The sequence below is a fragment of the Sciurus vulgaris genome, assembly GCF_902686455.1.
Source record: "Sciurus vulgaris genome assembly, chromosome: 9".
Lineage (NCBI taxonomy): Eukaryota > Metazoa > Chordata > Mammalia > Rodentia > Sciuridae > Sciurus > Sciurus vulgaris.
This window is the reverse complement of record NC_136469.1, coordinates 28,807,071-28,822,921: the sequence shown is the minus strand read 5'-3', so window position 1 is coordinate 28,822,921 and position 15,851 is coordinate 28,807,071. Positions and strand designations below refer to the sequence as shown.

General features: G+C 34.9%; 1 protein-coding gene across 4 annotated transcripts in view; it reads left to right on the top strand.

The window, feature by feature from the left end:
• Positions 1–15,851, top strand: part of LRBA (LPS responsive beige-like anchor protein) — a 723,813-nt gene that overhangs the window by 185,647 nt on the left and 522,315 nt on the right. For all 4 annotated transcript variants that reach the window (XM_079154183.1, XM_079154182.1, XM_079154184.1 and 1 more), the window contains exons 23-26: positions 11,624–12,688; positions 13,753–13,931; positions 15,081–15,234; positions 15,653–15,833. In XM_079154183.1, coding sequence (XP_079010309.1) covers positions 11,624–12,688; positions 13,753–13,931; positions 15,081–15,234; positions 15,653–15,833 — 1,579 coding nt within the window. The remainder of the gene's footprint in view (positions 1–11,623; positions 12,689–13,752; positions 13,932–15,080; positions 15,235–15,652; positions 15,834–15,851) is intronic.

Genomic DNA, 15,851 nt, shown 5'->3' with positions numbered 1-15,851 from the left:
TGAATGTATCCTTTTGAGATTGATTTTTTTCCTCACTCTGCTTAATTGCCTGAAGATCCTTCTGTGTTACTGTTCATATCTATAGTTCATTCCTTTTTATTGCTGAGTAGTGTTCCATGGTATAGATGTACTATGGTTTAGTTAACCATTCACCTACAGAAGGACATTTGCAGAGTTTCCAGTCTTTGGTTATTATAGATAAAGTTGCTATGAACATTCATGCAGAAATTTATTTGTGAAATAAGTTTTCATTTGTCTGAGATAAATGCCCAAGAATGTAAGTGCTGGGTCATATAAAAGGAATTATCAAACTATTTTCCAGAGTGGCTGTATCATTTTACTTCCCCATCAGCAGTGTGTGATTCAGTTGCTCCATGTCCTTGTTGGCATTGAGTATTTTTTTTTTTCCACAGTTGGGTGGTAATATCTCATTGTGGTTTGTTGTTGTTTTGTTTTTTGGTATGGGGGTTTAACTGAGGGTCTCATACATGCTAGGCAAGCACTCTACCACTGAGTTACATCCCTACTTGTCACTGTGGCTTAAATTTGCATTTATCTAATAATCAATAACATTGAATATCTTTTCACATGTTAATTTGTCACCTGTATATCCTCTGTAGTGAATATTTGTTCATATCTTTTGCCCATTTTCTAATTAGATGGTTTGCTTATTACTTTTGAGATTTGAGAATTCTTTACATGGACTAGATATTGTCAGACATGTGATTTGCAAATATTTTCTCCCAGTTATTGTCTTTTCACTCTTCCAACAGGCTCTTTGCAGAGCAAAGTTTTCAATTTTGATGTGGTTTTATTTTAGTTTTTTTTTTTTTTTTTTAAATAATCATTTCTTGACCTGTCTAGTCATCCATGCAGAATCAGGACATATCATTCTACCTATATATTCATCTTCCTATCCATGCATCGTTTATGAACACCTGTTATGGTCCAGATTCAATATCAATTGCTAGTCATTGGAACATGAATAAAATACAGTTGCCTTAACAGTCTGAAGGGAGCCCAGAACAGAATAACTGCTCTGGCAGCAGGTGGAGGTGGGAAGTGGGGGAGAGGGTAGACTGCTTCTTACTTGACAGTTATGAACCAGTTGTAATTGTAATAGTATTTTAGCTAGATACAGGTTATAGTGCATTTGAAGACACTGTGTGTGTGTGTGTGTGTTCTATAAAAACATTTCCATCCATTCTTTTTAAAAATTGTCCATATCTTTTTAAATATATTTTTTTAGTTGTAGATGAACACAATATCTTTATTTATTTTTATGTGGTGCTGAGGATCAAACCCAGTGCCTCACATGTGCTAAGCAAGTGCTCCACCACTGAGCTACAGCCCCAGCCCTCCATCCATTCTTTTCATCATAATTACCATTTGTTCATTTTCTAAAGAGTCTTTCCTCACATACCCAAATAGCTAATACCCAAACTGCAATTCTGTGAGATTAATGGAGAATTCATACAGAGAGGTGATCATTTTTTATAAAAGCAGGTTGTCTTTGCTGTGAGGTGCTGGCATCAAGGAAAGGTGTAGATAGGTCTTACTGCATAACAGTCCTTGGTTCTAGTATAGCCATGTTCATCTGAGAACCTTAAAGGACTTGCCTCATATGACACACTGCTTCATTTTTGCACTTAGTCTTCAAAGAAGACAAGATGAGATTTATTATCCAATGGCCTACATTCCAAGTAGAGTATGATGTTCCTTCTCCAGGCAACTAGAAAAGTATATCCAGTGACATATTTGGGAGGAGCCTAGAGATCCACAAGTAAGAAAGCAAGATGGAACCTTTTGGTTTAGACCACAATTCTCCAAGAATGCTGTAAAGTTTAAAACCTGATCATGCTTATGTAAGACTGATTGAATCTGGGGGTATAGCTCAGTGGTAGAGCATTTGCCTAGCATATCGGTCACCTTGGATTCTACCCCCAACACATCTCTGTCTCTCTCTCTCTTATACACACACACAAACACACATACCTGATTATATTATCATTTTTATAAATACTTGAGCTGAAAATCTTAAGAATACCTTTTTGTTCCCATGTCCAGTCAGGATTTTGTCTGTTGATTGTCCTTGGGCGATGTCCTCCTACCCCTTGTATTCTTTCTTCTTCTGTATTTCTACTGTATGGGCCCGGGATGCTTGATATCCAACTGCCTAGCCTCAGCTTCTCTCTGCCTTATCCCATGCCGTGCACAAACCTGCTGGAGTAATATCCCAAAGACACCATTTTCTCTCTTCACTCACAGTTGTTTTCACAATACAGCCCATACACTTTAGTCTTTGTGATCAATCTCAACCTTCCTTTCCAACCCATCTTTTCATCCCCAACACCTTTTCTAACTACCCATTTAAACACTATGGTCAGCTGGGTACAGTGGTGTGAACCTGTAGTCCCAGTTACTTGGAAGGCTGAGCTGGGAGGATCTTGAGCTCAGGAATTTGAGTACATCCAAGGCAACACACTGAGACCACGTCTTAAAAAAATAAAAATAAGGAATAAAGAAGAAAATAAGCACATATGGTCAATAGGTGGCAAGCCCCAGGAGGTCAAGGACTGGTGTCGTTCTTGTTCACCACTGTATTCCCAGCTGATAGGATAGTACTGGGACAGCCAGGCAGATTATTGAGCTTCCCTACCAACCACTGTTTCCTAAACTCACTGTTTTCAAGAGCCCCATTACTGTCTCCCAGCCCCCCAAGTTTCTGCATAGATTTCTGATCCCTCACCCCCATGACCAACGACAACTGAAATAGGCTTTCCCCTCCCCTCTGACTCTGCCTGTCTGTGTTTCCTGGTTTGACTCACACTCCAGTTTTGAAGGTTTTTTGAACTTTCAAGTCCACCCAAGTATTTTTCCTCCTTGGAACTGCTGCTGCTCTTTTGGTACCATTCATTCATTTACTCCACACTTATGGAAGTGAATGGGATACAGGCTCTACTCTAGAGTAGCTCACAGTCCAGATGGGATGGATACACACTGCCTCATGTTGTGTTAAGATGTGTGTGTGTGTGTGTGTGTGTGTGTGTGTGCATGCATGTGCACATGTATTGTCTCTCCAGTTTTGTGATAGCAGAGGTCATGTTTTAAACTTACTCATTTCCTCTCATCACTGACTTAGCATGATGTTCAACAAGCATGTATTGAATGATTAAAACAGTGCTTTGAACTGAGTTCAGTGGTGCACATCTATAATCCAAGCGACTTGGAAGACTATGGCAGAAGGATTGCAAGTTCAAGACTAGCTTTGACAACTTAGCAAGACCCTGCCTCAAAAGTAAAAAGTGAAAAGGGCTGAGTATGTAGTTCAGTGGTAGAGTACCTTTAGTTTCAATCTCCAGTAACACACACACACTCATAAAATAATAAAAATAATACATTGACTTAATACTTCCACCTTCCATGGTTTTCTTCTCCCACTTGGAATAATTTCTTGTCTCTGTGAAATTTAGAGGGTGATTCTCAAAGCCTTATTTTGTAAATGGGAAAATTAAAGCATGAAATGGTGAAACAACTTGTTCCCAACTGCTTCATGCAAAATGCGGATAGTACAGCTTTGGAACTGAAGCCAGCTGTACGTCCACAGCACTGGTGTTCATATCTTTCTCTCAGAGTCTGAGGTCCAAATCTTGCCAAGTATCCTCACTCTCATAGTCTGTTTTCTGTTGCTATAACCAAATACCAGAATGTGGGACATTAATAAATTTACTTTTATTCTTAATAAAAGTATATTTGAGTCATGGTTCTAAAGGCTGGAAAGTCAAGAGCTTGGTGCTGGAATATGCTATGCATCTGTGCTGCATCATAACAGGGTGGAGGCATTGCCTTGTACGATAGAGCAGGTGTGCTCTTTAAAAGTTTTAAATTAAGTAATATTTGTTATCTTTTTAAAAATTGAACAATAGATACACATCACAGGAAATTTAGAATCTAATATAAATACATTAAAAAAACCCCAAAATTCCTTATTACCCATACATATAACTTAATATTTTGGGAAGACCTTCCAGTCTTCTCTTCTGTACATACATATACACATACATGTAATTGTTTTCTTAGAAAAATGTCATTATTTTTATGCTGTTTTGCAATCTTATTTAATGAAATTATTACATGAATTTTAATGGCTCCATATTTTTTGGTATATAGAATATATTATGGGGAAATAAAGTTAAGAGCAAAAGCTTCAGCTTTGATGTAGCATCTGAATGCTGTTAGACCACATAATTGTAGGAAGGAGTGATTGTATGAGTGACTTAAGTTAACTTTTCGTAATCTGCCATTCTCCAAAACTTTATCTGGAAAAACTGGTGGAAATGATATTTAAAAACTTTATTGTTTTATAGTAAATGCATTATGTATACATTATACTTTAACTTTCCCTTATTGTTGAATAGTAATGACCCTGCTACTATATATGTGACCTTTATTTTGTGAGATTAATTCCTAAAAGTAGAATTTTTAGGAGTCTTCATGTTTTAAAATATTTTAATAGATATTGCTAAATTGCTCTCTAAAAATAAGTTCTAGTTTACATTCTAGATTTGCATTAGAGCATCTGTTTAGACTGTTGGTAAGGAAATAAAATTGATGAGGATGACTTTTTATTAAAACAAGAAATTAATGTTATTTATATGATATTATTTTATGTCATGGTTCTTCCTAACTTTGTCTATATGAGGATAATATTATTAGTCTTTTAGTGTTTCTTTTAAGATTAAGTTGTCAATAATGATAGATGTTTAGGAATTTAAAGAAAGCTATATCTAGAATTGCCTGCAAAAATGAGCATAACAGTGTGTTTTTAATCATGTTGTGGAACTGGTGAACAATTACTGACTATGTAGAATTCTGGTACTTTAAGGAAATTTGAGGGCAGAGTTTATTTTTACTTTCAAATAACTTCTAGAATGTTTCCATGTGTTAGTATGAGATTTATAGAGATTAGGAACATATTAAGTGGTTGGAAGGCTTATATTTAAATTACATTCTCACTTGGTATTCCTAAGGAAGTGTTACTTAAAAACCATTTTCTGAAAGAAGAAAATCTGTTTCTATGTTATGGGTGCTTACTAAAAATGGTGAGCTTCAGAGTAAAAACTGCAACTTTGATGGTGTAAAGTATAGAAAAAAAAAAACATCTTTTCCTTTTAGTCACCTTAGGTCCACTGACTAGGTCCCAGAAAATTAGACTGACAAAATAATTAATAAGACAAACATGTAACAATTCTAAATTCTTCATAAGAAAATGAAGACCTAAAGAAACCATTAAGCTGCTGTTTTTATGCGAGGTGAAGTGGAGAGTGAAGAGTTGTGGAATAACTGTGTCAGGTTAAAGCAGTGTGAGCTAGGAGTAGCAATCTGGGGAAGCTTAGCCAGACCTATTTTCATTGCCAGACCTACTCTTTCAGAGGTGTCTTTCTGTCCCGTTTTCAGAAACACGATTATTACTGTCCTCCTGGTATAGGGAGAGAATCTCTCACTGGATCATTTTATGACTTGCTTCAGGAATGAAAGGGAGGGAAGTTCCTGCACCTGCCATTTTTCATAATTCTCAGCTTAAAATATTTAATATGCTGAGGCTTGGTGTTCTAAACCCTGTCACTTAAATAAAAACAAACACTTTTGTTGCCAAAAAGCAAACAGAATTCCTTAAGCGAGATCAAAGGCAAATGAAAGATTCAGAAAAACTGCTTAGACTCAGAGTAAAGATAGTATTCTTAACTAGAAATTAGTAGGAAAAGAAAATACAGTGGAAAAACGTACCTGATTAAACATCTCAGAGAAGACTAACTAAAAATTACCTCAGGACTTGGGGATATAGCTCAGTTGGTAGAGGGCTTGCATTGCAAGCACAGGGCCCTGGGTTCAATCCCCAGCACCACAAAAAAATAAAAATAAAAATAAAAATTACCTCAAATGTAAAAAAGGATGCTGACCTACTCATTGTAAGGAGAATGCAAATTAAAACTATCATGAAACAATTTACTAGGAAAAATTAAGTGAAAAAATGAGAAACATTGTATATAGTGGATATATATGAATAAAATAAATCAGAAAATAAAAATTTATATTTGTGTGTATATGCAAAAATACCCTGGAAGGATACATAAAATATTAGTAGCTAATTGGCAGGATGTTTGCAGGTGAGGATCAGTGGTAGGCGGGAACTTTTATGGTATATACTATTTTTTCTTTGAACCATGAGAATATAACCTATTAAAACTTTAAAAAAGTTCCAGACATGAATACTGTGTAGTGATTATTGTGTATATCACTTGATTTCCTTAAGGGATTGTTTCCCTTGGCTTTTGAACTTGCAGTGTTGTTGTCATAATTCTTTTTGGCAGTTTTCTTGGGATAGCACAGGCTTTTTTTCTCCCTGGCTCCATTTGGGCAGCATTTAGCTTTGAATCTGGAGCATCTAGATTAGTAATCCAGGTGCTTTGTATAAAATAGATCAGTGAATATTTATAATTTGATTTTGCTATTACATCTGTTACCTTATACTATTATTGTTGCAAGCTGTTCCATCAGTCTGTAAAAGATCTCAAGTGTGGTAGTAATCATTTTGACCCCTGCCCATTGATACCTCATATGGAACGATTTAGCTCTTTTTAAAGTTATATCCTATTTATCAACTGTAGAAAACATTGGTAACCTAAGAATTAGAAACTAAGATATTATATTTAGTTGATATTGCCATACAAAAATAATATACAATGAAAAAGATGCATTTGTTTGAAAATAAATCACTGGCTAAACATTGCCTACCATTTCATAAAGTCTAAACCTATATAGGTTAAACATGTCAAATATATGCATTAAAAGAAATAATGTTTATTTCTTAATAAATTGTAGTCATCTTTTATCTATCCTGCTTAGTAAATCTGAGAGCCAATTAAGTTGAAAGTAATGGCAAAAGAAATGTTGTAGTTATTAGCTCACAAGTATCTTTAGTAGTTTATAGAAGTGCTTCCTAAACATTGCAAACAGCTATAGATTAGCTATCAAATGATTGTGAAGATTAATGACTGGTTTTTTAGCTGAGTAATTTACAAGAATATCTGGTAATTAATTGGGAATTATCACTTTTAAAGTCACAAATACCTTAAGGAAAATGGCAAAAAAAAAAAAGAGAGAGAGATAAGAATGATAATTGTTTGTCACTTAGCTTTTGAACTATTAAAGAAAAAAGGAAATTTGAAAAGCAACCAAATGGAGAATTTTGAAAGCATTTCAAATTCAGAAGGTAGGGAAGGTAAATGCTTTCCAACCTGTGATTTTATTTATTTATTTTTTTGTACCAGGGATTGAACCCAGGGCCGCTTAACCACTGCACCACATCCCCAGCCCTTTTTATTTTTTATTTTGAGGCGGGGTCTTGCTAAGTTTCGTAGGGCCGCAATAATTTGCCGAGGCTGGCTTTGAACTTTCAATCCTCCTGCCTAAGCCTCCTGAGCCACTGGGATTACAGGTGTGTACCACCATGCCTGGCTCCAACCTGTGATTTTTATACTCACTCTGTAAATCAAATATGAAGGTAGAATACAGATATTTTCAGATACTTGTGGTCTTATCTTAGTTATTGTGCCCTTTCTCAAGATGCATCACAGGACATATAATACTGAAAGAGAGATTAAAACAAAGAAAAAGATAAGGGATACAAGAAGAAGGAAAAACAACATAGATGACAGATGAGGGACATCTCCAGGACTAGAGTAAAGGGAGAATTCTGGATGGCGGGTTTGTGGCAAACGTAGACAGTAGACCATCGAGACTGTAGTGTTTGACTCAAGACACAGAACAGGGCCAGCTGTTATCACTGAAATGACAGCAACCTTTATAACTTTTCTTTTTGAGTCTGAGGACAAATTACCCATATAAGGTGACCCATATTGCTACAAGTAGTTTTCTTGTCTCAATCATGTGCTGAATAATTCCTGATTGTCCTCTGGTCCTACCACCTGAACCATCAGAAGATCCTGATGTCCCTTTGCAAAAACATATTCTGCTTTGACCTACTTCTGAGATTAGAGGTTGACCATGTAAGTTTAGAATTGAAAATGTATAGTAGTCTACTTCCTAAATGTTATTCATGCAATATACCCACTGCTCACCTCTGACAGATATTCCAGTTTTCTTTTTTATTGTTTGTTCTATTTAGTTATATATGATAGCAGAATGCATTTTGATTCATTGTACACAAATGGAGTACAGCTTTCCATTTCTATTTGTAGATGATGTAGAGTCACACCATTTGTATAATCATACATATACATAGGGTAATGATGTTTATCTCATTCCACCATCTTTCCTTTCCCACTCCTTCCCCACCCCTCATTTCCCTCTGCACAATCCATTCTGCTCCATTCTTCCCTTACTCCTTATCCCCCCATTATGTATAATCATCCACTTATCAAAGAAATCATTTGACCTTTGGTTTTTTGGGATTGGCTTATCTCACTTGGCATGATATTCTCTAACTCCATCTATTTACCTGCAAATGCCATAATTTTATTCTTTTTATGGCTGAATAATATTCCTGTGTATATATACCACAGGTTCTTTATCCATTCATCTATTGCAGAGCATCTAGGTTGGTTCCACAATGTAGCTATTGTGAATTGAACTGTTATAAACATTGATGTGGCTGTGTCAGTAGCGTCAGTAGTAGGCTGATTTTAACTTCTGTATTTCCCAGAAAAGAGAAAAGGCCTTACCTAAAGTCTTCTCAAGATATTCTCAGAGAAGCTAAAGCCCGGCTGTGACTTATAGATGTGGTATATCTTGTCTTCTCTTGCTTCTCTGAGCCTTTATTTCGTTGTGGCAGAGTTTCTCTATCTAGATTTGTGCTAGTTTTAGTATTAAAACACAAGTAGTAAGCAATAGAAATGTGAGGCTATTGATTTCTTCCTGAAGGAGATGGGAAGGTCAGGGAGTACAATTTGGAAAGGGCCCATAGGGAAATTGTGAGATACTGGTAATATTCTGCTTTTTAACACATTGGTAGGTACATGGGATTAACAAATATTGTTCTTTAACCTATACATATAAATTGCATGTACTCATTTTTATTGATGCATTTAATAAAATTCTAAAACTCTTTATTTCAATAAAATTAAAGCAATTATTGAATATTTAACTCATAACAAAATAAAATAAGTGTTTTCAAAACTAATGTAAGGTTGGTAGTATATAACTTGACTTTCTTATTGATAACTGTTGTATCAGTGCAGAAATAATTTCCAGAAAGTCAGCTTTCCAGTCAGTGATCCCTGTAAAATAGAAATCCCTTCCCTCCATTCATTTCTCAAGTGGCTCCCTCAGATATGAAGCCAAATCTTTTTCACAGTCTCTGATGCTCTACAGTCATAGACTAGCTGGTGGTTACTACTCTCGTCTCATCTCCTGCAGTTTTCATTCTACTCACTTTATTGTCATTCTTCAAACATACGAAATACATTTTTGGCTCTAGGGCCTTTGCATTTGTTCCTTTCTGCCAGAAACTCCTTTTCCTTTTCACATAGCTTGCTCTCCTTTTATTCTTGTCTTTGTTCAAATATAACAGGGAGACCTTTCCCAGATATCCAATAAAATACACCCTTGCCTCCTGGACTTCCTTCTGCAGTTACTCTCTCTGTTCCTTTTTTCCCTTCAAAGTTCTTATTACTACTTGACATTATCTTATATATTTGTGTGTTTATTTTCTGCCTCTTCCTTGAGAACATAAACTCCATGAAAGCAGGAACAGGGTGTTGGCATCACGAAGTGCCTGGCATGCTGTAGATGTTCAGTACATTTTTGATGAATAAATGTGAGGCATTGAACAATTAAAGAATGAATTTCAAAGTAAATTGTAGCATTATGGGCGTAAAAGAAATTGATTTTTTAAAAAATGCTATTGTGTCACTTTACTGTTCAGTGTGGAATACATGCATTTCTTTTTAGAATATTAAAACAGTTCCCTAGTATTTATAACTAAGAAAATATTTCAATTTGGAAAGTGTTTACAAATACTATTCCCTAAATACTTTCATCTTTAGCTATGTCACATGGCATGAGTGTTATATATATATCATAGGTAAATTCTAGTTAGTATGTATAGGAGGACATTTTTACATTATGCATTACATATATTTTTGTTTGCCTTTTACTCATGTGATTCAGAAAGGCCTATGAAATTTTGTGTATTAAGAAAATCAGCTTTTCTTCTTTTATTATCTATAATCCTTCAATACTAGGTCTCAATAAAAATTTATTGAAAGAATATTAAGTGTACTGTAAATGTAGGTTTCGGACACAACAATTTTAATAAATTATAGTTAGGCTTATATTTTCTGCACGCACAGTACTTTTTTCTTTGTGTTTTTGGAGGGTAGAGAGTGGAAATTTCCTTTGAAACACAAATAGAAATCACATAACGGTGGCTATTACCTCCTGAAGAGGTTATAAATCTTGTGACATTATAGTCACACTACTCCATTTCTTACTTTTTTCCTGTTCCATTTTTTCCAATTACTTGGGTAAAAGGCAAAGTATAATATGGAAATATTCACAGTGCTGAATATATAGTAGTTACATTCAAGTGGAATGAGTGAATGTATGGATGAATTAACTGGAACTTTCAGACCATTTGCAATGAATTGGTGTATCTTTGGGGAAGGTTTGGATTTAATTTTTTTCTGTTACTAAAATAATTTATATTCTTTAACTTAGTAAGAAAATGGTTCTGTAGTTAATAGATGTGTTAGCTTTTCATCACTGAGATCAAAATACCTGGCAAGAACAAATTTGAGAAGGAAAAGTTTATGCTGGTTCATGGTTTCAGAGGTTTAGTGCATGCACGGATAACTCCATTGCTCTGGGCCCAAGGTGAGACAAAATATTATGGCAAAGGCCGTGAAGGAGGAAAGGTGGTCAGCCCTTGGCATCTAGGAGGCATAGAGGGAACAGGAAGAAGGCCATAGGGCATTCCTCCAGTTAACTGCCTCTTCTAGCTACACCCTACCTGCCTACAGTAACCACCCAGGTAGTTCATTTAAATTATTAATCCATCAAATGGATTAATCCACGGATTAAGTTATAGCTCTTATGATCTAATCATCTCACCTCTGAACATAACTGCGTTAACACAGGAGCTTTTGGAGGATGCCTTATATCCAAATCATAACAATAGGTATATGGAGAGCTGTTCTAATAGTGAGTGTAATTAATTAATTTTTAAAAACTCTCCTGAAGATATATCTTGGGGAAATGGGATTTTGCTGCACTTGAAGCAGTGTATTTTCCACTGTTTAACATTCTTAATGGTGTAGACTCAATTTTTGGCACAAGTTATAGTGGCCAGTAGAATGGTGAATTCTTTTACTATACGTTTTAAAGAATGGGCTAAATTATGTTCTTATTGTGTTTTCATGCTACACTATCTGTTATCATTAAAATCATTTTACCAGAATAAGGATATTATAGGAAGATTTAAGTTTTATGGTGTTATGTAAACTCTGTATTTGAAAAGTTATTAAAAGTATTTTAATTTTATATTCTGTATGTTATACTCATTTTTAATATATATTTTAACTGATTGTACTTTTAAATCTAGGTCACTTTTGAAATACACAAAGAAAACCTTGCCAATATATTTAGGGAACAGCAAGGAAAAGTTGATGAAGAAATAGAGCCATGCTCTTCGAGTTCAGTTCGAGCCACCACTGGCATTAGCAGGGATGTTGATACTTCATTGGGATCTCAGCAGTCAGATATGAAGGATTCTCCTGTCTCTCCTCATTTCACCACACATAGTGTTGAAAACTCAAGTATTGAGAAAACAAGTTCAGTAGACTCTGTGTCCAACATTGAACTGCAGATTCATAATACATCTAATGAAGATAGGAAAACTGAGCAAGAAAATCAGGAGTCACTGGCTGAAGTCACTTTGGAAGAAATCTCAACAAGTGAGACAAAGAATGCAGGTGATTTAGAAGCATCTTCTGACACGGTGGAACCTGTGAGTGTTTTCTCTAATTCTTTTAAAATAGCTGGCAAAGACACAACAGTCATCAGTGAAGTAACCACTTCTGTTAGTTCCCCCTCGGAAGAGGATGGTTCAGAGATGCCAGAGTTACTGGAAAAATCTATAGTAGAGGAAGAGGAAGAGGATGATTATGTGGAACTGAAGGTTGAAGGGAGTCCCACTGAGGAAGCCAGTGTGCACACAGATCTTCAAGATCATAGTTTATCTCCAGCTGCTTCTGAGGCCAGTGAAAGACCAGACACACTTAGTAATGACTGCAAATTAATATTTAAAGAGGAAGAACCTGTTACTAAAAAGCAAAGTGATAGTGAAACTCAAGATTCTAAAGACTCTCGGTGTCTGGCTATGCCAGCATCAGAGTCTTCTGCTACCTCACCAGAGATCACTGATTCTGGAACGATGGTACAATCAGACATTGAACAGATGCTGGAAGAAGGACAGAAAACAGCTGACCTTGCTGGAGAAACCAGATCAACTAGTGATTGTCATGGTAACGTCTTTGAGGCTACTGCTACTTCTGAGCAAAAGATTGCCAAGTTGGATGTTTCCACTGTTGCTACAGATACCGAGAGACTGGAATTAAAAGCCAGTGCAAACACAGAAGCACCTCTACCTCAGCGCCATGTGCTTGAGGTGATCTTATTTTCTTCTCAAATTGTATTTGCACTGAGTTAAAATAGAGCAAGTTTATATACTTATATTTAATTTTTTTTGATTTGGTTCGTATTCCTATTTGCTGCTACATAAATGCAGTGAATGTAAAGATTATGTTTCAAATTGTTTAGCACAGTATTTGACAGTGTGTATTTATTACATTTTTTTTTTTTTTTTGTAGCACTGGGGATCAAACCCAGGGCTTCATATATGCTAGGCAAGTGCTTTACCACTGAACTTTATCCCTAGCCCCAGTTTTGTAAATAGCAACTTTTATTATTATTTTACCACAACATTACCAAAAGTTACCACTTTCAAACTTCAGGATTGACATAGTTTTACTTTATAAAGTAAATATTGGAAGTAGTCATATTTCACCCTTTATTTGACTAACCCCATTTTAGCTCATTAATTTTCCATAAAATGTAGGGCTACAGAAATACCAGTGTAGATTTTAGTTGTAAAATTAGTGGTTGAAATCAAACCAGGAAGTCTGTGAGAGAGAAAGGAGCTTCTGTGCTATCTAGAGATGTAGTTTTCTCTTTGTCAGTATGTCTGAGTGACACAGTGAGATACTGGTTGCATGTTATCATTAGCGTCTTTACATTCTTATCTTCTCCCCTTCTTTTTTTTTTTTTTTTTTTTTTTGTTGTTGTTGTTGGTTTGTTGTTCATTTTTTTTTTTTGGAATTCTAGCTAATTTGTAATCCAGCTACAGCCTAGATTATAAAGATGCTAAGATTCAAAATTAAGAACTGATTGATACCTTTATGAAACACTACATAGTAGAAATTCTTAACATGGCTCTAAGTTAATTAATTTTGAACTATAGTAGTTTAGCAGTTTTGATAACTGCTTTAAAATGTACTGAAATACTAATGTTATTCATTTTTCTAATGATAATTTTTTCTCTCTAATTCTGTTCTTTTGGTTTTAAAATTTTAATATTTGTTAGATGAATTGCATTGAAGTTACTAAATTCTTTACCAATGCTTTTCTTTGAAGTTGAATGCATTTTATTACTTTAAAAATTTTCTGTATTAGGTATCAAGGCAACAGGAGCAGCAAGGACGAGGAACAGCCCCAGATGTAGTTGATGGTCAAAGGAGGGATTCCAGATCTGCTCTGTTTCGTATTCCTGAGTTCAAGTGGTCTCAAATGCATCAGCGTTTGCTCACTGATCTCTTATTTTCCATAGAAACAGATATACAGATGTGGAGAAGGTTTGTCTATATGTTTACTATAGAATATATGTATTAATCTTACTCTTTGTTTTCAAAGAAATTTATATAAATATTTTGCAATTAATTTTAGATATTTGGTTAAAAAAGTAGAATATAAAATGTTTTATGGTAAGGTTTTATTGAGTAAACTCTTATTTTCTATTATAAGAATGGAATCCCTGTTTGGATCACAAGAATATGGTAGAGAATTTTCTTTTAAAAAATTGCTGAAAATTTCCTGTAGCATATTTTATAGCATGCACTTTACCAGAATGTAGTTCTACCATGTGGGATTATTACTAGATGTACTACAAAATAATTAAGATTTAAAAAAAAATTTTTTTTTAGTTGTCAATGGATCTTTTATATTTATTTATTTGTGGTGCTAAGTATCAAACCCAGAGCCTTGCACATTCCAGGCAAGCATTCTACCACTGAGCCACAACTCCAGCCCCCAAATAATTAAGATTTAAGTATAACATTTTCCATGTCTTTTGCATAAGAAATTTGTGTATCTCATATTATTTTTCACTGTATGATTTATAATTTTATTTATTTTTTATGGCTTTTTTTTCTTTATGGTACTGGGGATTGAATTAAGTGGTGCTTTACCATAGAGCTATGTCCCCAGCCCTTTTTATTTTTGAGACAGGGTCTCAGTGAGTTGATGACTTGAAATCCTCTTCCTCAGCCTCCTGAACCACTCCTTGCACCCCTATACCCTGTATGATTTATATTTTTAACAGAGCCTGATGTGTTTATTTTTATTTGTATCTGACTATTTAAAAGCATTTTGTGGCTTTACCTAAAAAAATGTTAGTAGAAAATTAATTTTATGACACATTTAGCACCATTTATCTCCTTATTTTTGCCACATTACTTCTTAGTAAGGATAATTTCATTCAATTTTTTAAGTCAAATATAAAATGAATAGTGTTTATGTTTCAGAACCAAAGGAGAACATGGATGGTACCCGCTGACATAGAATGGTTTACTTCTGAGGAAGGGTATACCCCAAAATACTCGCTACATCATTGCCTTTCCTCAGTTTTGAAGATGAATCAAAATACCTTCTTATCATTCCTCAAGTAGCAAACTGTGATTTCCTTTGTTTAGCTTTATCAGTAAACATCATTTATCTTTGGACAGCCATTCAACAAAGACAGTTATGGACTTCGTGAATAGCAGTGATAATGTCATCTTTGTACACAACACAATTCATCTCGTCTCTCAAGTGATGGACAATATGGTTATGGCTTGCGGGGGTATACTGCCATTGCTTTCAGCTGCTACATCGGCTACAGTAAGGACCTAACTACTACATACATTTAGTGTGAAAATATGAGTATTATGCATCCTTATTGATTAAAACTTGAATGTGGTGGTTACTATGCACCATAGATGCTGTACATCAAAAGCACCAAAATCTTTTGCAGTTACCTGGAAGGATTTTTAGAATTTGTTCCAGGAATGACAAGATTAAAATTAGTGTTGATTTCTTAGGTATGAGTCAGCTAGTGAAGAAAATGATTGACAGTATTTCTCCTGAATGTTCCCATTGCCCTTCTTTTTTTAGATGAAATAAGTAAATCACTCTGTTGTACTACATTTCTGAACGCCTGACTGACTTTTTATCAAATTTAGAAATTTGGGAAATATATCTGGTAAAATTAGATTTTTGTCAGAATTTTGATGTAAATGTCAAATTTTATTCCTTATAGCATGAACTGGAGAATATTGAACCTACTCAAGGCCTTTCCATAGAAGCCTCTGTGACATTTTTGCAGAGGCTAATTAGCCTTGTGGATGTGCTTATATTTGCAAGTTCTCTTGGCTTCACTGAAATTGAAGCTGAAAAAAATATGTCATCTGGAGGTATTTTGCGGCAGTGTCTCCGACTAGGTGAGTTATTTTAAACCA